The sequence below is a fragment of the Melampsora larici-populina genome (assembly GCF_000204055.1).
Source record: "Melampsora larici-populina 98AG31 unplaced genomic scaffold MELLAscaffold_45, whole genome shotgun sequence".
Lineage (NCBI taxonomy): Eukaryota > Fungi > Basidiomycota > Pucciniomycetes > Pucciniales > Melampsoraceae > Melampsora > Melampsora laricis-populina.
Window position 1 is genome coordinate 668947 of NW_006768809.1, and position 24856 is coordinate 693802.

General features: G+C 42.2%; 4 protein-coding genes across 4 annotated transcripts; 3 read left to right on the plus strand and 1 right to left on the minus strand.

Moving 5' to 3' along the window:
* Nucleotides 1–6772: 6772 nt before the first annotated feature.
* Nucleotides 6773–8656, plus strand: MELLADRAFT_91800 (uncharacterized protein; the record flags this gene model as incomplete). Its single annotated transcript, XM_007414712.1, has 7 exons — nt 6773–6841; nt 6912–6966; nt 7026–7257; nt 7327–7341; nt 7403–7775; nt 7956–8027; nt 8126–8656. 7 exons carry the CDS (start codon nt 6773–6775, stop codon nt 8654–8656), a joined length of 1347 nt encoding a protein of 448 aa, XP_007414774.1.
* An 11463-nt stretch (nt 8657–20119) lies between these two features.
* Nucleotides 20120–20955, plus strand: MELLADRAFT_91801 (uncharacterized protein; the record flags this gene model as incomplete). Its single annotated transcript, XM_007414713.1, has 4 exons — nt 20120–20220; nt 20284–20370; nt 20435–20570; nt 20638–20955. The coding sequence occupies 4 exons, from the start codon at nt 20120–20122 to the stop codon at nt 20953–20955; spliced, it is 642 nt and encodes a 213-aa protein (XP_007414775.1).
* Nucleotides 20956–21879: 924 nt separating this feature from the next.
* Nucleotides 21880–22859, minus strand: MELLADRAFT_78907 (uncharacterized protein; the record flags this gene model as incomplete). Its single annotated transcript, XM_007414731.1, has 3 exons — nt 21880–21932; nt 22004–22137; nt 22166–22859. Coding segments are annotated over 3 exons (881 nt in total), but the record flags the coding sequence as incomplete, so codon positions are not given.
* Nucleotides 22860–23146: 287 nt separating this feature from the next.
* MELLADRAFT_38825 (uncharacterized protein) lies at nt 23147–24504 on the plus strand (the record flags this gene model as incomplete). Its single annotated transcript, XM_007414714.1, has 8 exons — nt 23147–23250; nt 23336–23378; nt 23457–23609; nt 23668–23744; nt 23810–23855; nt 23941–24032; nt 24096–24269; nt 24345–24504. Coding segments are annotated over 8 exons (849 nt in total), but the record flags the coding sequence as incomplete, so codon positions are not given.
* Nucleotides 24505–24856: the final 352 nt, after the last annotated feature.

Here is a 24856-nt window from a genome sequence, read left to right on the forward strand (position 1 = left end):
GTACGTCTTCATGGGTCATTTCTGTGGACATGATACTCTTATGCAGACATAGAGATCTTGCCAGCTCCTGCTCAACCTGGAGTTAGAATGTGAACCTAAGTAACTTCTAACTTAACTGAACCCCTCCTCACACCGTGGGTGTCCTTTGGAGCTTAGGTACGTAACATTTGGGTGACAGGTTTGGATTACAAAATTGGTATGTTACACAGGTTTTCAGCATCAGTCTCTGTTATTGGTGTCTCTCTAGCTGATCCAACCAATGAGTCACCTCATCATCATGGACAAAGATGATATCATGGTTCATGATGCTGTGGCCAACTGGTTGCATCATCAACACACCAGACCAACAAACAACCCCAATTATCAACTCCAACTCACCAGACCAACAATCAACCCCATTGGATGGCCAATTGAGTCGGATTTTGTCATCCACACCTCTAATGTGGGTGTTCTCTACTTTCCCTCATTATCTTTTTCCACTTTTTGTTCTTGTCCTGCTCACATCCATTCCCTTCAATGTCCATTTCTTTATTCTTTTTCTTTTTTTCACATACTTGCCAATATCATGACCTAATATCACTTCCAATTTGAATCTAGCTATCCCAATTGTGACTCAAGCTTCTGGGTACAAGACTGATTAATCCCAAACCCAACCGTGTCAAACTTCTTGGATCACAACTGTAGTTCAATTGGAACATGGAATGATCCAACCATCCCAGGACAGTTGACGTGGTCTCTTCCATCCTCCTTCACAACCATCTTCTTCAATTGATATCAAACAAGCCCAATCCACTTCAACCAGATTCAAAAGTCTAAGCAGAACAAGCTCTCCAGTCAGAAGAGGACCGTTATACCCAAACCAAAAGATTCAAAAAAACTGTGAGTTCTTCAAACCTCATTTATTATCTTATCTCAAATCCTTCTATTCTTTGTTATCATTTTCTTCTTTATAATTATGTTTTTTATGAGATCCCCTTTATTGCAACCAGAACCCTGTTTTGACTGCTTCTTTGGTAACCTATGCATATGTAAAAGCCCACAATAATCAGGTGAGGCACACCCTTTGTTTCATCTGTTACATCAAAACATCAAACTTTTTCTCTTTTATTTGATCAATTTTTCCCTTTTATGTATAAACTCTTTCTAGGCTTATTCTGTATCAAGCCGCCCAGGCACTTCCATCAATAAACGCCAAGACTCTGACAATGACAATGTTTGGATCCATAAACAGCCCAAAAGAACTCAAGCCAACAGGGACCCAAAGGAGAAGGTGGAAGAGTATGATGATGCCTCTTTATACTATGATGAACCAGCACCTGGTGACGTTTATGTAAGATTTGAACAGGTTTCTTTCTTGATTTTTCACTTTGTGGTTTTCTTTCTCATCTTCTTTCTAAAGATTCAGCTAACTGATGGTGCTTTGACTTTAGGATCCCAAATGCCCTTTGGACTTTACTTGTCTTTGGTGTGGAAAAGTATGCCAAGGACATGGAACCACTTGATTGAATCTCAAGATTCATTGCAATGGTTCCAATCAACCTGGAAGATCAAAGACTGGTTGCCCTTGTCATAAGAAAGCCATCACTTGTGTCTGCAGGCTTCCTCCAAGTGTTGCCATAGTCAACACAAAGAAAGCAGCAGACTTGCACAAAGTTTCAACAATGTACCACTTTGTAACAGTCTTGCCAAAGTTTGATATGAAGATTTTTAACCATATCTTGACACTATGGCAGGTACGGCAAGCCTTGCCATGTGATCCAATTGAATAACCTCTTCTTCAGACAGTGTTTTATTACGCTTGACCTGATGCCTGACTTTACCATTGTAAGTGGACAGCTGTCAGACTGAGTATTACTTGTGTAGTAAAGTACTTTGAATGAGACTTACTAAATGTAGGTTTTTAAGGATTATTCAGATAGTTATCCTAAAAACTGGGCTTTAGATTCTTAGTAAGTTGAAATAGATCTATAGCTGGTGACTACAGATTTCTGTGGTGCGGGATGATTACCACTGCCAGGTACTGAATGAGATGCTGGATCTCTCAGACATCTTCCAAAGTAATAGCTAAAGATAGCTATCTAAACTTCAGTGTTCGTTGATTATTGGTAAATCAAAAGGGTTTTACTCCGGATGAAAGTCTTTAGTTGGATTGGCTACGCCAAACAAGCTCTAACACTTTCTAAGTTGGAAGTTTAGGAAAATGAAAAGATAAGAGGTTCCACTTTTGAGAAAAGATGAAGTGTGATAGGAATTCTGTAGTTAAGGATTTCTAGCCACGAGTATCAAAAATCAAAAGAGAAAAAAGTTTTAAAGTTCTTGTTGTAAAACAAAAAAGGTTTTATATAAAATGGTAAAGTGATAAAAGGATGATTTTCTTTCTTTGGTGAGAATCATGGTTCTTTATATACTAACCTTGGTTAACATAGTATGATGTCATGAAAAAACCCTTATCTTCTGATATTGGTCTGGTCAGGGTTTTTTGTAGTTTTAGCAACCATGTAAGCCTTTTCTCGTTGTCTTTTGGCCTGGTCAGGGTCTTTCATTATTCAGACCCTGGCCTAGGTTAGTGCTACACACTTCTCTTGTTGTTTACTCTTCTCTTACCAAGGGTTAATTAGATTATACCCTTGGTTGTAGAGATGGTAACTTGAGGTATTGTTTTCATTCTTTTTACACTCTTGAAACTTGAGTGATAGAGTTGTAATATGTTTTTTTGTGTGTTAAGTTAATTATGTGTTTACTTACTTTGTCAATCTTGGAGGTTTTGCTCTGCAAAACCTCTCTGGTTGAAAACAGCTATAGAGGCAAAACAACTCCACCTTAATGTAAGAGACGGTGTTTAAAGTGAGCTGGAAGTGAGTTTTGTTTTGTAGTTGTCTTTGATTGTTTTCAGCTATCTAATAATGTTTCCTCTTCTAATGATGTTCTCTCTCAATCTTTCATGTCTCAGTTAATTCCAGGAAACTTTACACTGACCCACAATGTTTGGACAGTAAAAGGTAATTTATGAGCTTACATTGGTGGTGTGGCTAGCTTTATCAATGAATATTGGAACTATGTATCTTGCCATCTCACCCTCAAATGAGTTGCTCATCACCATAAGGGTGCTTGTCTTGCAGGGCCGCTTTTTACTATACTGAAGAAACAAAATATTACATGCTAACTCATACAACTGACTTGGCTTCTGCCAACGTCACATTGGCAGCTGAGATGCATCAACAACTGCAAGAACACAACAATTCTTCCTCTGAATACTCTTGGGATCCTGAGACCATGCACATCAAATGTATGTGTCACAAGATCAGTCTTATTGTCAATGCTGGAATAGCTGCCCTGGGTCTTCCAACCAATCAGACACACCACTCAGTTCTTGGTTTTTTCCCCTCACCAGATGACTTACCAACCATTCCTGAAGATGGTGATCAAGAAAAAGGAGAAGCGATTGAGCCAGCCATCCTTGTGGGGTCCTTGCCGTCTGACAAGGAATCTGATGTTGAACATGATGCAGATGAATTAAGCAATCTGAACCTGAGGACAACCACTGGGATATGGAGGCCATTAATCTCATCCCTAAGTTTACCAGAACTAAGCTGAAAAGACTGAAAGTTTTGACTCAAGATGTGCATTTGTTTTTCCATTTCACTTAGATTCACACTGACCTTTGTTGATACTTTAGCTTGATTTTGTTGTGAATAAGATAACTCAATCATGTGCATGGCTCAAGGATATCAACACACATTGATTGGATCTGAGGAGGAGGCAACCAGATGGCAAAGGACCTGGACACTCTTTGATTTAGGTCACAGTATCCAATGGAACATTTGTCTTGAAAGATGGGAGCAAGCCGACGAAAATTGTGATGTAAGTCCACCTGCTGATTATGAATTTATTTCCTGGAGCCGATAACACTATTTGTCAAGAAGGTCAATGATGATATGCTTAAAGAAGACACTTCAAAGTCTTTCATGAAAAATTCCAGAAGTTATAAGAAAACTTCAAAGAAACCCTCTGGGTATTTTCAGGAAATGCTCTTCTCCATTTTAGACTGGAGAGATGTAAGAGATTTACTAGATGAGCTGTGAATAAGTTCCTTCCTTCCAAACAACCAAATCATGCACCTGAAGATCTACTAACACAAGTCCATTTCAAGACTCTGACTAAGCATATGGAGGCCAACAAACCAACTGGCTGCATGGTCCTGGCTGAATACCATAACTACTGACTTCTTTGAGAGCTTGATCTGCTGCTCTTACACCTGACAATCACATGCAACCTTTTTTGCAAACTTGCATTGAACATACAAGGGTTTACTTTGAAGCAGCCCTTGGTTGTAACACCCTTATCATGGCCGCAGGTTGCCACCCTGCTCTTTACTTGCAAATCTTTGATCATGCCCTTGGACCCAATCATGCAATGACCACCCACACCACCAAACATCTTGAAGACATGTTTACCTAACACCAGTCCAAACTGGATCTTCCTTCTGATTCAAAGCACTGTCCTCAATCCAAAGCGCCAGAAACTAGTGTGCTCAATATATAACAACTTTATCAGACTGAAAAAACCTCTTCTGTAGCTAATGAGTTGGAGCTTCAATTGAAGGGTGAGGACCCATTGGTTTCACCTGGTGTGGAGAACAGTCCTAAGCCTGTTCTTCAATGGTAGAAGGTATGTATAGTTTCTTTTGTTGGAATACACATATACTATGTCATGAGAATCTCTGTGTATTCCCGTATACAATCACTATTGATGTGCTTTCCCACCATTCAATGCTTCCATTCTATCATTTCATCATCAATCAAACTCTTGTCATCTCTTGTTTAGTGCTTACATAACTCTTACATAAATGTTACATAAGACGCTTGTATATAAACTACCTAGAGCCACAGTAGGAAAGGGTTTCTTCTCCTCACCCTTTCCATTTCTCACTTGTGCGCTCTAGGTATGTTTTCTCTTCTCATCAGTTCATGTTTAGTGTTATATGAAATTCATCTCACCCTTTCCATTTCTCACTTGTGCGCTCTAGGTATCGCAACAGGTTATGAGCCCATCTCTACCAACTGCTAGAGTATCTTATTAAAATCTCTCGTAATCTTACCTCGTATCATCTTGCGCCACTTTATAAGGGTCCCTAGTTACTAAATAGTACTAGTGAATATCTTTCATACTCAAAGTTTGAATACCTTCTCCTATCTTCCTAATCATCACATTACATTTGTGAAATCTTAATCCTCTCTGAATCTGAATTCACACACATTGTTGACATCTTCTCACCAATTCTCATCCTAGCTATCTCGGCCGCTGTTTCTCTTAACACTGGATTTCCCCGTTTTATACACCTACGTAGTTTACGGGAGAGATGCGGTATCAGTCTTTCTCTGAGACTACCTGAGAGAAGCAGTGAGACATACAGGTATAGTTCAATCCCGGTCTGTGTGGCGCGTTTTTTTTTGCATGGCGCTTCCTTCTCTTTATAAGCCTTCCACCAACTACAGAACATCTAGACATCCATTGGTCAATTTCATTGGTCAAAAATAATACATACAAAAGACGATCGAGTTGATAAAATGCAAAATGAGATGTCTTGAAAAGCAGAAGTTGGAAGCATTTTAGGTTGGTTGAAAAGAAGTGATATCGAGTCCTTTTTGTGAAGATTATACATACAAAGAGACAGTTTGAAAAGATGGCGACTGAGTCGTTTTTGAAGAAATCAAGACAACGCAACAGATAGAAACCTCTTACATCAAAGTATCTCGCTCCGATGACAATGCATTGTTTTTCTTGTATCGGTTTTGCTTGATACTTTCATTCAAAGTAGCTTGTTCCAATAACATTTTGTTGTTTTGTAAGTTGCTTCATTATCAATACTTTGATATGTAAGTGGTTGTAGCGATAGAACCCCCTTGACAATGTTTCAGGGGGATTGGAGTGAGTCTGAAGGTATAGATATAAGGTGCACATGGATGACTCGACAAAGGTTCTTGATTCTTGATGAGGTTATCGAAGTGTTAACAGCTTCTTTGAAGTCTTAATGATGAATTTGTTCAAGTCTTCATACATATGTACCAGTTGCCACCAGCCTGTACAGACAGTGTACAAAAAGCCACCATCCGGTTTACTTTTTTGTTTGTCTCAGGATAGTTTGGGCGGACTCTGCTTGATGGTGACCCAAGCCGCAGTTCAAATGTAATTCAATTCAAAAGTGACTGAATATCAGCCACTGTTCAAACAGTATCAAAGCCAGCATTTTTTTTTTAGAAAAAAATCGAAGAAAAAAAAACCGTGTGGCGTGACACTAAGGCCAGCATCTTTCTGGAACGTACCCGCCTACCAGCTCAAAAACACCTGTCTGACCAAACAAACAGGCTTTTCGAAAGCCTCTTTGTTTGGCTGGCTTGATCCCTGTCACAGGTATCCGTTGGCCCTTGACCTCCATCCTCTCCGGGTGTTAGATGCTAGGATGTGTCCGGGTGAGTTTGTTTGGCTCTCATGGTGCATTTATCCTGAACAAGATCCTCACCGGTCATATCCTGTTTGGCATCAATCAATTTTAGCCTCCATTGGATTCAGGTATGGTACTCTGCACAGCACGCGTGGACACCTGTGTTTGGATTGGCAGCTTGCAGTTGAGTTTTCACTTTTTGGTCTGTTATGCCCATCTTGGCTGACAGATTCAATTGCTTATAAGGGTCTCTCTCCTCGGATTACGGCAGTTAGATTCCCCTGATAACAGTCAAATCCTCTCACTTGGATTTATTTTCAAACTCTTACAATGAATCAACATCAAGCCAATAACCTTCTTGCACATCACAGTGGTAGCTTTAATCCAACTGGAGGTCGGGTGAGTCAATCAGTTGATCAGCCAAACTTGGTCCATAAGCACTGATATATAGATTTGTTTTTGATTGTAGTTGGAAAACTCATCATCATCCTTCACTCCTGGTTTGCGTCATCCAGAAAACAATAGTACGTGTAGTAGTTTATGTTTTATCCTTTTTATGATCTAATCTTTTCATGGCTTGTAGTTGTTCAGATTGGGTCAGAAACCTATTACACTGTGGGAAACATTCAACAAAATGGTTATGATATGACTAACAATGTTCAGCAATCCCAATGGCCACCTCAGCAGTCCTTTCCAGCGACCGGTCTTCCACGTCTCCCACCAACTCAGACATGCGAGGTCAGATCAACCGGTCCAATGTCTGGATCAATTCTTGGTTCTGCGGTGAACTCAGGTTCTAACCTTATTCCAAATTCGTGAGAAGTCTCTCCTTGTTTCTTTGATGACATACAGTTGGGTCTGATCTTTTTTGTTCACTCAAATAGGTCGGCTCAAATCTGGTATGTAGTTTTCTTCTTTATCTGGAGATTTGATCCTGAGTTGTATGATCTGTATTATTAGGGATATTGGTACACCTGGCCTATCTTCCCTTTCCAATGGAGCCGTCTCTTCAACCAACAAGAAAGTAATCACTCGTGTCGATCAATGCCCAGACTTTTGGAACCTCCCGGTTAGTCACTTGTATGAATGGCAAAGGATGGTAGATATTCAGGATCATAGTGTCCAGGATTACTTCAATCAAGCGTTGAAAAAAGCAGAAGACGACTTGGATGAGCCGGACTTTGATGGTAGTGACTCAGCGAAATTCAAATTCAACAGCACCTGTCCCAGCCAACTCGATCTCTTGTTCATGCGATGCCTTGCAGAACTCAGTCCTTTTGGTACACCGGGTAAAAAGTTGAAAGTATTCAAACAGTGTGCAACGTTGTTGAAGGTCTGTAAATAATTTTCTACTTTTTTCACTGCTTTTACTAACTGATACACTTCTCTCCAGACCGAACCTGGAACTCAAAGATATTTTTGAGAACTTTCAGATAGTACCCACAGCAAAGTCCTTACAACACGATACTGCCAATTGAAGACTTGGCTTAAAGCCGCTGAAGGGTAGAGTAAGATGGACAGTGGGACCGTCGAAGATGACAAGGAGCTGCGTGAATTGATCCACACAGTCGAGCATGAGGAAGAGGTATGTGATTTTTCCTTTCCCCAAATCCAGATCACTCAATCTGGCTTCTTTCTTCCCTGTAATCTTTTGCTGATACCCTGAACACTCCTTTAACCCAGAACGGCCTAGCTCTCAAACTAGCTTCCAAGGAGGAACGTGAGACACTCAAGAACCGATATATGCTGGCAGAGGATTACCGTGATCGGGCTGCAAGAGGGGAAGTACGTAAGCGCTCAGAAACCCCCTCAGAAACCGACGACGATGGCAGATTGATTAGCAGGAAACCCAAGAAGGCCCGCAACTCAGCTGCATCCCATGCAAACGCGGTCATGGAGGAGCTGAGTGCTTTTAGTGGCGAAATGAGTAAGATGAATGAAGCCGCTTTGACCGCTCAAGCAGAGCAAAACAACAAAATAAACCTCCTTTACGAACGTGAGCTCACCATAGCTGCCGCGGAGGCTAGATCTCTAGAAGCACATCGCAAGGCAGAACTGGCCCTTGAACAAAAAAAATTCGAGTTGGCATCTGAGCAATCAAAAACCACAAACCTCACCTTAGAAGCTCTTGACGCTAAAGTAGACTCAAAAATGACCTCAATCAATGACGCCTTGGCAGCAATCATGACTCAACTTTCCTCGCGTGTGCAATGATGTTCTCTTTTTTTGTAATTTCTCTCATTCCTGCCTGGTCTATTTTTAACTATCTTTGGTCAATCTTTAAAAGACATACACACATACAAAACAATTGCCTGATCTTACAATCATCCCTATCTTTGATCCTCAGGCTCGACTTTGATTTACAATCTTTGATCCTTTATTAGAAATGAAAACTTTTCTTTTTTACCATTTCACAAATTTAAAGATCTTCGCAAATCTTGAGGATTCATTGCTTGATGAGAATAACAGTCTTCCCATTCTCACAAGTCTTTGGAACGATCGATCATTTTTAAAACAAAAACCTTGAAAAATTCATCTTCAAACAATTCCAAATTGAAGACTGTGGAGGTGTTTGACTCTTTGTAACAAAAACCTTGAGAAGTTCAAATCGTTTGAGATATTGAAACAGTTGCAAATCAAAGACTGGAGGTGTTTGACGCTTTGGAATGAATGAAGCTTATCAGCGTTTTGTAGAGACTCTAGAGTAAGAGAAACATCGATCTAATGATTGATCCATTAGATCAATGATGCTTGAAAGCTTCGGATACGAGTGAAGATTAGTGAAATCTTCCATCCTTTTAACTCAATGTAAATTACGATTTTTTGATTGTTTATGAACCAACAACACTTTCTAGAGCCTTTGATTTCATCAAGTGTATGACCGTGGAATCAGACTGAGTCTCCTATCACAAAGCTTCCAATCAACAACTTGAGTCTAAGCAGGCATAATCACATCTCTCAGCCAAAAATCTAATTACAAATGTGCTCGGTCAAGATATTGTGCTAAAGAGGGGGGAGGAAGGGGGGAATTTCCTGGGCCTCGACCGAGACATATCAAACAATTCTTCACAAATACAGCTACATGGTAAGTTTCATTGAGTTCGTTCTTATAGAACATGAGGTTGTCTATAATCAGTAAGATCAAAAAGTCAGAGATCAGTGAGAAGGCAGAAAAGGCAGAAAAGGCTAGCTTACCCTCATACTGTGTCAGTCTAAATACATTTCGCACTCGACCGAACTCGTGCTCAACGCCTATTCGGCAGCGACTCATAATTTTGTTGAATTCAACATGTTCTTCTGGCATTCGGTCTTTGTTTCCAGGGTATGGTGTCATAATTACATCGTTGGCTGAGTATCCTTTATCACCATAGAGGATCATTTGGCGACCACCATTACCTTTGGCATGCATTCTGAGTGTCGCTTCAAGCTGTGAATCTTTGAGAATTGCCTGGTCATGACGCGAGCCTACATAAGCCTCACTGAGGTCCACAGTGATCCCACTGAAACAACAGAAGACAATCAAAATATCAGGTCTATGTACTGCAAATGAAAGCAAATAAAGAACTTACTCGGGGGTAGTCACTGCCTGAAATTTCAAAGCATGACAGCGCTTATGTCCATTGTAAAATAGTCTCTGATTGTGTTGTGGCCGTGAGATCTTCCAGACAGTCCCTACAATATAAATAAAGTCATAAGTGTGTAAGTTCCAATCTTTTTGGATAGATGTATTTGAACTCGCCATCGATATAGCCCACACAGTTGTTCAACTGACACCCTCGTGAGTCCATTAAAGAAGCCGCGTATTCCTCGAGACGAAGAGCAGTCAATCGCTGGGGGCTCCATTTGAGTAGATGACACCAATGTAATTTGATCCAACGTTGAGTAAACCTAACAATACGGCCGATGATGCTCCGATCGCGCCCAAAAACCCCAGCTAAGTCAAAATGTCGACTTGGTACAGCCAGACGTGCCAGGAGGATGGCAAGTGCAGTGAGGCCGACTTCTACACATCCATTGTCCAGTCGAATTCTATCGGGGAACCCTAGAAGCTGGTGCATTTCGACAATCTCGGTTGGCCAGAATCTAGTCGTCAGGTAACAGACACGCGGCGACCAATTGTGAACATCAATTGGGATACAACCATCATAGGAGATGTGTTGTTGCAAGGCATCCTTCTCGAGTTGATGGGTCAGTAATGCCTGAGCCGTAACCAACATTGAAAGCCATTTGGAAAGCCTTGGGAGAGGGTTGGCGGGGTTTCCAGTGGTTTGAAAAATGCCTTTACGGGATAAACGCTGGAAGGTCCTGAGATTTTTTAAAACAAAACTTCAGTTCACACAATTCATTTGCTTGTGATAGGTTTTGAATACATACATATGTGATCTTCAAATACAATGAAGTGGAACCACTTCGATAACACTGCTAGACACCTAGATCAACAACAGGAACACTTGAAATGTCAGTTTGTATTATGATCAATCATAGCGTATTACTTACTGTATATGAAGGGTGTTGGAGTTATGCGGTGAGAGTGAATTGGGGTGATCTGGGGGGTTTTGATTGTTGAAGGTGATGAACGGTGGTCTGAGGTGTTGGATTCCTGGTTCCAACAATTCCCGACACACCATAAATCATTATTTTGGCCCCGGGTAGCTCAGCAAAGAGAATCTGTGACATCTTGTTGATATGATTCAGCGGAATTCAGCTGGATTCCTACAAGTTCTGTGGCACCAGAACCGCTGGCTACAACTTGGTCGAACTTTCGCCCAATCCCTAGTCTCAGAGCGAGTTAGTCTCAGAAAAAGACTGATACGGTTACGCTCCCTAGTTTACCCAACCAGCTCTTTTACACTGTATCCTCCAATATCTCGTTTTACAGATCTCTCTATGTCTTCGACTAACGTCTCCGGATGATCGCTCGAACAAGCTGTCCGGTATCACCTCGTTAAGAGCTCCTGGCGAAAACTCTAATTATCTAGATTGGGAATTCGCTCTTGAACTGTACTTTGTGGACGCTAAACTCACCTATGTTCTCAAGGATGTTGATCCTAAAGCAAGACCATCTACGTGGGAAGATGATAATGCTTGTGTTTGTACCCTCATCAGTCGTGCTGTTGAAGATATAAACTATCAATATCTTAAACCTCATCGACATAACGCCGCTGCCATGTGGAAGGCATTACGCCTGGCACATGAGGACTCTACCTCTGGTGGTCGCATGATATTTCTTAATTCTCTCGTTACCTCAAAAATGATGGATGTAGACTTAGATTCCCATCTTCTGTCGATGAACCGCCTTTTTGAGAAGCTTTCTGCTCTGATCACCGATGATTATCCTCTAACTGTGGATGAGATCTACACAACTTCTATCATCAACTCGTTGCCGGATGATTGGGCACATGTAATCACTCCTCTTATGCAGCAGAAGACTACCGACTCTATCTCTGTGATTCGAGCTCTTAAGAACGAACAGAATCGCCAAAACTCATCTGGTCATGTGTCTGTCTCTAAGGCACTCAAATCTACCTCGACTCCGATGAATGCCAGTAAACCCTTCGCTTCGAACGATTGTCGCCTAAAGAACAACAAGTTTTGTTCCTTTTGTAAACGGACAAATCATGATATTGACCATTGTTGGGCTCTTGAAAAGATCAAAGAAGAACGAAAGTCGATGTCAACTCCTTCTGGGTCTAAGTCCTCTGGTCAAACTCGCTCTTGTCCTCAACCGTCCAAGGCAGGAAAAACCTCAGTTGTTCCTCTGGACTTCAGTGATTCTGAGTCGGATCGTGATGAACGTACTCAGGCCAAATTTGCTTCTGTTGATGTGGCAAGATCATCTCGGTTCCGTGAATGGAATATTGACTCAGGTTGTTCATCCACTATGACCCCATACATCTCCTCGCTCGCTCAACTCTCGCCTGTCTCTCGAACTATTCATTTGGCCAATAACTCAACAATTGAAGCTACTCATTCCGGCAAAGCCGAACTCGGTATATCAGGTCTTACCACTCACAAGTCACTCCTGGTTCCCAATCTCCAGGAACCTCTCCTCTCAGTCTCAGCTCTGTGTGATGATGGTTTTGTTGTCATGTTTACCAAGGATGGCTGTCAAATCTACAACTCCTCTGATGATGTATCTAAGGCACTTCCAGTTGGGAATGGTGTTAGGCGAGGGAATCTCTACTATCTTCCTGAAAAGGTTGATATGTCTCGTTCTGTTTCTTGCTTTGCAAGCAAAGCTGATGTTAGTTTATTTGACTGGCACTCGCGTCTAGGTCATCTTGGATTACGACCTTTGAAGTCTCTTTTGAAATCTCACGACATTCAACCACTTATTATGAATGAAATAGAAGTTCAACAATGTGCCATATGTGTTAAGAGCAAGATGCCACGCATGTCTTTTCACTCCCGTTCTAATTATCGTTCTTCCAAACCGGGTTATCTCATTCATTCTGATGTAGCCAGTTTTGAAACCACCTCTCGTGAAGGATTCAAATACTTTGTAACGTTCATTGACGATTATTCTAAACATACAACTATTTACCCTCTCAAATTGAAATCTGAAGTGTTCATCTGTTTCAAGAATTTCTGCGCTAGTTTCTTCAATCTCACCTCTTTTCATGTTAAATCTCTACGTACCGATAACGGTGGTGAATATATGAGTAAAGAAATGCAATCTTATCTTCTTGACAAAGGCATTTTGCACAATCCTGGTCCACCACACTTGCCTGAGCTTAACGGGGTTTCTGAACGCTCAAATCGAACCATTGGAAATCATCTTCGTTGTTCACTTATCACCGCAGATATGCCTAAGCATTTCTGGGCAGATGCATTGCGTTATTTAATGCACACTCTGAATTCCATCCCGTGTCACACGCCTGCTGGTTTTCATTCTCCCAATTCTCTCCTCTCTCTGCCTGATCCGTCTATCTTGAACTTGTATCCGTTTGGTTGTCAGGCTTATTTCAAGGTTCCAGAAGCTGACAGACGTAAACTTGATCCTAAGGCTAAGCTTGCTGTCTTACTCTCTTACCTACCTGATGGTAACGGCTATAAGTTGTGGGACTTGCGTAATCAAAAAGTTATCAAGTCAAGAGATGTCATATTTCGACATGATGTATTTCCGTACTCGTCAAACATATCTCGACCAACTCCTCCAACTGTTGAAGCCGACATTCCATGGCCGTCTGATCATGTTACACCACTCCTGCCGCCGCTTACTGAGGGTCAACGCCGTGCGCTTTATGAGCGAAGACTTTCAAACTCCATTCATGCTCCTCGACGTCGCCCCATAAAAACACCTCTGCCCACGCCTCCTGTCACTGCTCTTGATTCACCACTCGTCATCTCTCCAGATGATCCTTTAGAGCATCTCCAACGCAGACCTGCAAACGTAACGTTTCAGACATACACGTAAGGTGTATTTTACGTTTGCAGGTCTAGGTCACAAATCGACCATCCAGCGCGGTCTGGAAACGTAACAGCTCACCATCCGTGTGAGCCTCAATATCCAGCAAACCCTGTTTCACACGGTCAGTACTCGAAATATGAAGTACCAACCGAATATTTGCAGCAAACTGTATTGTCCCAGTATTGGACATACATTTGGCACATGTGGTGATAAAGTCACCACATGAGTCCTATTTTCTCGTTGTCCAACCAATTGATGGCTATTTGGTGGCTCGATTGGGTGAGGGTTTGGCAACTTGGGCAGCTCAAAACGACTCAAAAATTTATACCGATTTGCGCGTTGGATGGAACGAAGCTGGATATAAAATACAGCTGTCAAAGTTTTTCCAGCAAGCTTTTTTTGGCTCTGTATTCGGTTTACAGATCAGGTCCGCGGTGGAGATGCTCTTATTGTCTTGTCCTCTTCCTCATTCTTCTAAGTCCTCGCCTAATTCCAGTCTTATTGTTCCTGTGTTGCCTGCTCCGGATACCATACCTCCTACTTCCCCTATCAGTGATGAAGTCCCACTTGTCAGACCGTCTGATGTGTCGATCATGAATGATGTCATTGGTCAGGATTCACCTCTTCACACTTTTTCTCCTCCTGCTTCTTCCGTCTCAAATCCTTTGATTCCCTCCTTGTCTTCTCCACCGTCTTCGTCTCCTGCTCCTGCGGGTTCTAACAATGCTCCTTCAAATTCTAAGTCAACAAGCAAAAAGTCAACTAAGACCCCGTCTCTTCCGACTAGAAAATCGACTCGTCATACACAACCTCCTGATTGTCTTGGCAATTGGGCGGGTCTAGCTACAGATGATTCCTTAGACACTCCCCGTACTTGGAAGCAGCTTCTGCGTTCTCCGAACAAATCTCGTTGGTTACAGGCTGCAGATCTTGAATTCTCCACACTAATAGGAATGCAAACCTGGAAGCTTGTCCCACGCCCTGCGAAAAGAAACATTATCAAATCAAAATGGGTTTTTAAAGTCAAGAGGAATATTGATGGAACTCTTGATAAGCTTAAAGCGCGACTTGTTGCCATGGGGTATTCTCAAATTAACGGTATAGATTACTCTGACGTGTTCTCTCCAACTACTCGACTAGAGACTCTTTGTCTAGTTTTTTCCTTGCTTGCTGTTAAAAAGTGGAAGGGCCGACAAATAGACATTAAGTCAGCCTTTCTGAATTCTTTACTTGATGAAGTTATCTACATGACTCAACCTCAGGGCTACAAAGATCCTGAACACCCCGACTGGGTGTGTGAGCTCCAGCGTTCGCTGTACGGGCTTAAGCAATCACCCCGCCTTTGGAATGCCGAGCTTCACCAACTTCTTATCACTCTCAACCTTACTCAATCCAAATATGATCCTACTCTTTATTATCGCCTGAAGGACGATAAACTTGTTGGGGCACTCGCGGTTCATGTTGATGACATTGCAATTGTTGGTGAAGATTCATTTGTCGACGAAATTATCTCTTCCATCTCATCAAAATTTGAAATATCCTCTAACAAAGAGCTCACGCACTTTCTCTCTCTCGACATCACGAGAGATATTCCAGCCAGAAAGGTTTTCTTATCTCAATCCCACCACATCAAGGAACTTACTCAACGGTTTATTCCTTCAAACAATTTCTCTGTCTCGACCCCGACTGATTCCGCGTTTAAGGATCTGAAGCCTCGTTCTCCTCAAGAGACCTCATCTCCTGGTCATTACTCGAGTCTTGTCGGCGCCTTGTTATGGGTCGCTCAATGTACCAGACCCGATATCTCTTTTGCGGTTAATCGCTTATCACAATATCTCCGAGATCCCTCTTCTGCTCATTGTTCTGCAGCTATTCGGGTTCTTCGTTATCTCTCCTCAACGTGCAACCTTTGTCTGACTCTCGGTGGTTCCTCGACTTTATCTGGATACTCTGACTCTGACTGGGCAGAAGACAGACATGATCGCCAATCAACCACTGGTTATACTTACCGTTTTGGAAGTGGTCCAATTTCTTGGAAGTCTTGCAAGCAGACTACGGTCTCTCTCTCAAGCACCGAAGCTGAATACAAGGCGATGTCTGATTTGTGTTGCGAAGGAATGTGGCTTAAATATCTTCTTGCTGAACTCAACATACGACCTCCTTCAGCTATCCCTCTTCACGTCAACAACGAGGGAGCCGAAGCTCTGGCTCGCAACCCTCAACATCACTCCAGGACCAAACATATACACACCCGTTTTCATTTCGTTTGAGAATGTGTCAAAAATGAAGATATCACGATATTGCATGTCTCTACCAAAGATATGTTGGCGGATATGCTAACCAAGCCTCTTCCACGAGTGCTGCTTCAACGTCATAGGGCTGTGTTTGGTCTGGTCTAACTTCTTGACACATTTCCTTCTTTGTTGCCTCTGCTTAACTTTGTCTCTCTCTCTCTGATTATCTTTCTCTTATTCTTGTCTCGTGCTGCTGTTATTTTTTTTCTCTCTCTCTTTCTCCTTTTTTTTCTTTTTCTCAGTGAAGCTAGTTGGACGCAAGGGGGGGTGTTGGAATACACATATACTATGTCATGAGAATCTCCGTGTATTCCCGTATACAGTCAGCTCCCTCTAATTACATACAGCTTGGCGGGTGGTTTTTTCATGCACTTATAGGAATATGCACTTCCAGACCTCAATTTGGCTGGCAAAACCCTTTTTGGCGGCAAAAAATCCTATGCAAATAGAGAATCATGCACTTACAGGGATATCAACTTAGAGGGAGTTGACTGTACAATCACTATTGATGTGCTTTCCCACCATTCAATGCTTCCCTTCTATCATTTCATCATCAATCAAACTCTCGTCATCTCTTGTTTAGTGCTTACATAACTCTTACATAAATGTTACATAAGACGCTTGTATATAAACTACCTAGAGCCACAGTAGGAAAGGGTTTCTTCTCCTCACCCTTTCCATTTCTCACTTGTGCGCTCTAGGTATGTTTTCTCTTCTCATCAGTTCATGTTTAGTGTTATATGAAATTCATCTCACCCTTTCCATTTCTCACTCGTGCGCTCTAGTTGATCGCAACATCTTTGTCATATTGGTTTTTTTGCAATTTTACCATCTTCAGGAACATCAACACAAGTATCCAGTACTGGCTTCTTTAGCACAGGACTACCTATTGGTCCCAGGTGCTTCAGCTGAAGCTGAGTGCACTTTTTTTTGCAGCAGCTGATGTGGCTACTGCCTTGCAAGGTTGTTTGAAGCCTTGCACTACGGAGATGTGTGTTGGTAGTTGCCTGTGGCTACGTGAGAGAGTTCCCATTACCAACAATTACAAAACTGTTGGTTTGGTCCTACAAGCTTGGGAGAAATCTGTCAAGAAGCAATCTAAAGGGAAAGAGAAGCTCCTCCTTAGCCTTATCTTAATTTAAATTGATAATAAATAATATAAACATCTAATTTCTGAAATTGTTACATTTTATTTTCTTTTTATTCTCTTAGCTTCAAAAACAAAAACATAACAAATTCTAAAAAATATCTCCTACTCTATCATAATATCATAAAAAGATAAAAATTGTTACCTTTATCGGTAGATTACCCTAAGCCCACGACAGTACATCTAAGTTCCAGCGCAGGTGGTAGGAGAGCTAATAAAAGGACCAGGGCCTCTGGGTCTCAGAGATGGGACCCCTGCTGCCCATGAGAGGAATATTCCTAACTTTGTGGAATAGAAAATTTCTTGCCAAGCCTTGGGAAAATATTTTCCATTCTCTCTCTCAGCCACTTTTAGGTTTCATCATCAGATAAGTGATAGAAAAAATTTTGTCTCCCACCCACCTGCCCAGGAAGAGAATCCTGCAACAGGTTCCTTGTTCTCAGCCCGGTGGGGCGGGGTTACACCTGCCCCTCCAGGACCTACCCCCACACCACCCCAGTAGGAAAATAAACCATCCTTCTGATGTGGTTACAGAGGACCTGTAACAGGATTGTAGTCCTAGGTAACATGACACTCAGTAAACTAAGTAGAAGTCTTACCACTACATATCTAGAAGCAGTAAGACTTACATAACCCCCAGTGAGGTACATACCACCTCCCAAGAGATGAACTTTTTGTTGAAAAAAAACTTGTGAGCAAGTGTCTTGATTTTTTTTTCTATTCTTGCTGATTTTGTAGTGGCACGGCCAAAAAATCTGTTGTGTTGTCACTTTTTGTCAGCCAAATCTGTTGCGTTTGTTTTGTTTCCTACCCTTTAAAATTTGTATTGTTGCACTCAAATTTGAATTTGTGACTCCTGTGTTGTGTGATCACCCTGGCCATTTGGCTGTGAGTTTTTAGCATTATGTTATCCAAAAACATTGGAGTAACATAATTCAGTGTAACAGCCCAAAATTGCTTTGGGCCACTCTATTGCTATTTTTCTTAGGAGCTAGTTTTCCCATTTCAAGTGCTGTTTGCCATTTGTGGTGGTAAAGTTACTACACCAAGCAGGCTGGACCGGGCCCCAATTGGGGTAAAATTGGGGCAATTTGACATTGTGTGATCTTGGCGCATATGGATCTTGTTACAAATTGGTGGCTCTGAAGTGCTACTTGAGTAATATTTTCATAATTGTGAAACATGACATTCCTGACCTTGAGAACAGCCCTGCTGCACAAGTACGGGCCCTGCTTAGCTGTATTCTCAGAGACTCTAGATCATTGTCATGAGATAAGAAGAGAGCAATGCTTGATTGTCATGAAATGATACAGTGATACAATCAAGCTGATAATAAAGTCTGATAGGAGACCATAACAAATAAAAGAATTTTGATGAAAACAGACAGATTAGGATGGACGGTGCAATAGGAAGTGGATGTATTTTTGAATGATGTTATTGCAGGAGGTGTTCTTTTTCTCTGGCCTTTTGCATGGTGAGTCTTTCTCTTCCCGGAACTTTGATATACAGTCAAATTGGAAAAGCTTGACCGATTTTGCCCGCAAAACTCGAGCAATTTGGCGGGGAATTTGTGACAAGCTTTTCTGGTTTGACTGTACCTTGCCTTTTTCTATTTGGAGATTCAGCAAAGCGTACTTGAGATTCACCAACTAAGATTCACTTCGCCAAATGTTCAGATATGAATCAACAATTATTGCACGCTTATTTCGATCTCATTTTTTCTATCACACATTTATACACATATAATTAACATAGCTTTTATTTTATCTTTTACCTCTCTTACATACAAAAATTCTTTGAAAAGATTCATGAAAGAAAGAAAACGTTCTCAAAATCTACCAAGAGATGGAAGATTGCCGCGGGTCTAGACATTATCCCGGGTTGGCACTTGTTCAGCAGGGCTTTTTTGGGGTCAAGAATAGGGGTTCTCAAAGTAGACCCGGTTTGTAAAAACCCGGTTGACCCAGTTGACTTTTTGGCTGTGATCTGTCAAAAAATGTCAACTCGATACACAAGGTTACTGCCAAAAAGCAACCGGGTCAACTGGGTTTTCTTGAAACCGGGCCAACTTTGAGAACCCCTAATGTCAATTTTATGATTTTGACCGACGTGACTTAAGTGCCGCTTAGAGCGACCATTTGTAGGCCACCGTAGATTTGTCCTATCGCTTTTTGATTTATTCAAATTATGTACAACACCCATTCAGAGTGGAATTTTAAACACCAGATTTCAAACTCGGAAGGTCTCTCTGAAATAACCGAGATGGCTCATAGCAGATCATTCAGGTAGAATAACCTCAGGCATTCGGCCGTGGATGGTTGCTCAAAGGCAAAGGGTCTGCGCACACGGTACACTACGTCCACGGTTTCGCAATTCCAACGCCTGCGTGCCAAAAAGGGGCATGTAGCAGTGTTCCACAAGCCTTTGAGTAATCTGCTCTGGGGATGATTTCCACGATTATGCCCCAAAGGGTCTACGTCATGAGAAGTAAGCGTGCGAAGTTCGAAGGTCTTGTAGCAATTTGAAAGCTCATCTGGGTACATAGCAATTTCAAATGTGCATTGAATTTGCTAATACTTGGTACGCTGAGCAGCGAGCGGGCTGCTTGAAGAAATGGTCATGAGGTGTTGAGATGGACGATAAAATGGACCTCTCTGTTTGTCTTTTGTCTTTCTTTTCCATCAAACTATATACATAGGCTGTCTGACTCTCATACAATCAACTCTTCCATTTTTCCTCGTGTATCATAATAGTAAATATATACTCAACCAATCGCCCTTCAAGGACCACCACACCATCACATTTGACACCACATCTTTTTTAGAATGCTTTCGACAATGCCTTCTGTGCTTCATCTCTTATTGTTGTGTTTTGCGGGAAGCAAGGCATTTGACATCACGTCACCTACCGAAACTACCACCTGGGAGTTGAGTTATTTTACATCTTCCCTGTGAATCTCTTAGCCACGAACTAACTCGATTTTATTTAGTATATCTGCTCCAATTAAGATCGAATGGTCTACCGCTTCAACCGACCCAGAAAAATTTGATCTCCAAATCACAAACCGGGATCCAAAGTGAGTTCACCTGGCTCCTCGCATGCCTATCCCAAATTGATTTGTATGTGGTTCTCCTCAAAAGTCTTTATCCTGAAGGCATCACAGAAGTTGTAAAGCAAGATTTAAATTCTGGCGATGGGAAGGTGACACTGGACTTGTCGGGTGATAATCATCTTAAATCTGGCACAGGTTATACCATCAATTTCATCAAAAGTCAAGTTGAGTCATTTCTTTTTTCTCCAGCCGTTTCATCCCATGAACTCACATTTTCAAACATTCTACAAGTCCGATGAGATCTTGGCACAGTCACACCCTTTCAGTCTCACTAATGATCCGTCCAACTCGAAGAGCGTCTCAGATACCTCCAATACCAAAAATGATAACAATTCAGACACCAACAAAACAGTTGACTCGCATTACTCTAGTCCCATGAATTATCCTCACACTGGTGCTTCTAGTCCGGTTTTCAACTCCACTGATGTTCGCTCTGATGCAAAAGATTCAGCTCATAATTCTGGTGGAAACCTCCGACCTTCATTTTCAATCTTGAAATTGTCATGGGTACTAATTGTGTCTCTTTTGATCAGTGTGCTTGTCATATAACCACTCTTGTCATAAGCTTCTTGGTCCTTTCTCGAGTTCATTTGTTTTTTTGGTGTACATAGAGCATGTTTGTAGATAAGAATTTTGTAAAGAAAGTTGGTGGCGGGGTTGTAGATTTACTGTCGTTTGTTCAAAGTAGTAGCGAAATATTTACAATGTATAGTGAAGCGAATTCCAAGAATCTGAGAGCACAGGCGGGCATTGACTATTTTGGAGACAAGTAGAACAACTGAGTGAGGTACTGGCTGAGTTAGTGCTACTTCAATTTCTGAAATCTTGAGAAAATTCCCGAACGTTTTTGCTCAGTAGTGGGGCACTAGGATTGAGTCATACCATTGACGGAAAAGACTATACCATAAGTCAACTTTACATTGATCGAAAGGTACCAGATGCAGAGGTGAGTTATCCAACTCACAGGGGAATTTGATGAAGTGGGCATCAAGAATTGAGAGGCCAAATAAACAACTCCATGTAAAGAGCTCACATCCCACATGCTGGAATTGAGAGCCCCGGCGTTCATTTGCACAAATTAAGAACAATACTTTCTGTAGTCTATAATGCGGTTGAAAAAGCTATCTCATAATCAGGGTACTGTGAAATTGATACCTTGCTTATGATTGAAGGTGCTGGAATTGTCGGACAATCCAAAGTCTGCCCCCGCCGTAAGTGGATAATACTAGTAAGCGCTCGGTGTGAATATGATTTACTGCAGCCCTAGAAAATATCACATCGCCAAAGAAATGTTCAGAAAGGATGCACTTCAATATCCGCTGGTGTCTCGAATTATGTTTGTCCCATCCGGAGCAGGTACACTACGGCAAGCAGGATAAAACCTTGAATAATTGCAAATTTTTCACACCCTACTATACACTCTAAAATGAAGACGTAGATCAATACATCCGGCAGTTGTAGATATTATGATAACTAGGTCTCAGGAATGAGGACGTATTCACGGGTGCTGAGCCCAAATTTGATCACTAAAACGATGAAGACATAATATCAAGATTAGTAGTGAGTATTCAATGAGATGTGATGATAGTGTACTCACCGTCACCCGATTCCAGCCCGAAATATCTGGCTTGTGGAATTTTCTCCCCATTGACAAACGTCGCATTGGCTGACTCGAGGTCGATGATGAACGGTCTAGAATTATGGGCAAACACGTTAATGACCAAGATCAGGCTGCACGCGAGTTGTAAGCTTCACCCACTTTACTAAACTCTTCGTATCTCCGAATTCATTGCGGGTCTGCACTAGTCGGAATTGTAAAACGGCATGCTGTTTTGAGCTTGATGGATGATCGATGGGTATGTCAACTACGAGTCGATCACGTCCGAACAGATACGCCGATTGTCGATGTACATGTAATACATCCAATTGCTCTTTCCCCTTAAAAACGTACAATCGCCAATTTTTGCTTGGTTTACGAGCTTCTGGGGGTTCATGATACTTGAGAACTACACCGTTCACTGTTTTCGTCTCAGCCGCAAGTTTTCCTGAGGGTGCAAAGTTTGGTGCTTCGGAAGGTTCAGGTTCAGGTTCTTCGTCTCCTAATGCTGCTTGCGGTGCTGATAAAGAAACGGATTGAGCTGGTGGACTTTGAGAGCGAGGTCGTGAGCGAAGATGGCGTGGCGGAGAGGATCGATGAGGTTCAAGCTCTCGTGGTCGATCTACGCGGCTCCGACCATCTCGCCTCTCAGGGGAGCGGCTACGACGATCACCTTTGGATGATCGATGGCGCGCCGGTGATAAAGATCGTCTTGAGGTACGTCTGTCTGAGTCACGTTCTTCTCTGTCACGATTTTGATACTCTTGCCTTGATCCTGTTCTACCACTTCTAGAGTATCCGTGTTCTTCGGCACCACGGCGAGAGGAAGGCGCTCGTTCGTCACGGTTCGGCATCGATCGGTTTTCGGAAAACGAGAAATGTTGGATCACAATCAGGAAGCTTGAACTCAGTGGTCGTTTGCATGTGAAGCTGTGACTGTCACATGACTTCCTGCATGTATGTAGCCTGTATGTAGGTCTCGACTCTCTGCACGTGCTCAACCTTGCTGAGTGCACAACCCTAAAGCGTATGACGTCAGAGATTGTGCATGCATATAGAGTCTGTTGATCGAATCACAGCTCCGGGTGGCGGTCAACAGCACAACCCATCATCCAATCTGATCGATTTTCCATATTTCTGTTCGCCATGTCAAGTCATACGGTTCGAAATTTGTTGGTAACTACCGGCGCAGCTTATGCTATCCAAGTTGCCTGTGCTTCAGTGGCAATCCCACTTCAGACTGAAACGTAGTATAGTTCTTTTGAGCTCATCTCTCGATTTTGGTACATTTTATGATAACTGAGAGTTGATTCGGACTTGGATCTCACCTAGATTCTATGATCTGTCAGGTTCTTTGACATTCATATCATGCACTGTAAGGCAGATTTTGTCATTAGATACTTCGCAGATCACTTCAATGGCTGATGAATATTATTTGTTTGATTTTGATCAGGCGCTTTCGCTTTACTACCCATCCCTGAAAGATCGATATATCTATAAATCATCCAAGCCTCTTCCTCGGATCTCGAGTTTTCATACGCGACAATTGCTCATGAGTGGATTCACATGCCTATGGGCCACCCGGCTTGGCACATTTCTGTTCCAGGTCAGCTAAGCTCTTCATATGTTCTAGCAACACGTTGATAAAGTATTGGCGTCTGTAGCGTATCCGCCGCAGCGGGTCAGATTCAAGATTCGATGAAATCAAGCGCGACCCTGTTAAGTTCTTTGGTGCTTGGATGTTAGTCCAATTATCTCTTGCTTCATGTCCGTTTTCACATCGAGCTAACTTTCAAATTGATCCAGGGCCCAGGCTACGTGGATCGCGCTCACGGCTTTTCCAGTCTATGCAGTTGAGTTGAAGGCATCACTATTTCCTTTTCTCGGTAGTGAACAGAAATGTGCGCTGACCGGATTTGCGATCTGGTATTCTGTAGGTCAATTCAATTCCATCGTCTCGTAATGCACCTCTCGGTGCGAGTGGAGTCTTTGGTGCCAGCTTGTGGGCCAGTTCTTTCCTCTTTGAGGTGTGAGTGAATCCGGCTACTTTATACCGCATCAGTGTGCTGACTTCACATTCTATCAACCATAGAGTTGCTGATCGACAAAAGTCTGCCTGGAGAGAAGAGAGAGCACAAAAGGTCCATGATGAGAAGTTCATCACTCGAGGCTTATGGTCTATCAGCCGTCATCCTAACTACGTGGGAGAAGTGATGATGTGGACTGCGCAGTTTCTTTTGGCCTGGCGCACTTTAACCCGTTTGTCGTTTTTTGAATTTTTTCATCGCAATCAGAGCAGCTGACCCATCCTTGATCGGGCAACTGGGACAGCTTGGATGAGAGTGGTGGCAAGTTTGAGTCCGATCATGGAGTACCTCTTGATCACCAAACTCTCTGGACTTCCTCCCCTAGAGTCCAAGGCGGACAAGTCGTGGGGTGACGATCCGGCTTATCAGGCCTACAAGGCCAAGGTGCCTGTCTTTTGGCCCCGACTTTGGTGATTCTAACCAAGTGATAGAAGGTCTTTCATATTCCTATACATCAACGATCTCCTTCCAAAAAATCGGACCAAGAGATTTCTTCCTCTGAATCAATTCGGGTTAAAACAAACATGAATCAAACTTCCTACAAAAATAAGGTGTATGCGTTCTCAATATTTTTTACTGTCACTTGTATGTATTTAGTTGTCTCACATCAGAAAAACTGTGTGCAATGCCGAATCAATGGCACTTTGCACACAATTCCTCCTTTGAAATGAGTGTCCATTTCACTGGATCTGCCCTCAATAGGACTACTGTTCATTCCCTAGATCTACCTGAGGCCCAGGCATTTCTATTCCCTATGGTATTTCAT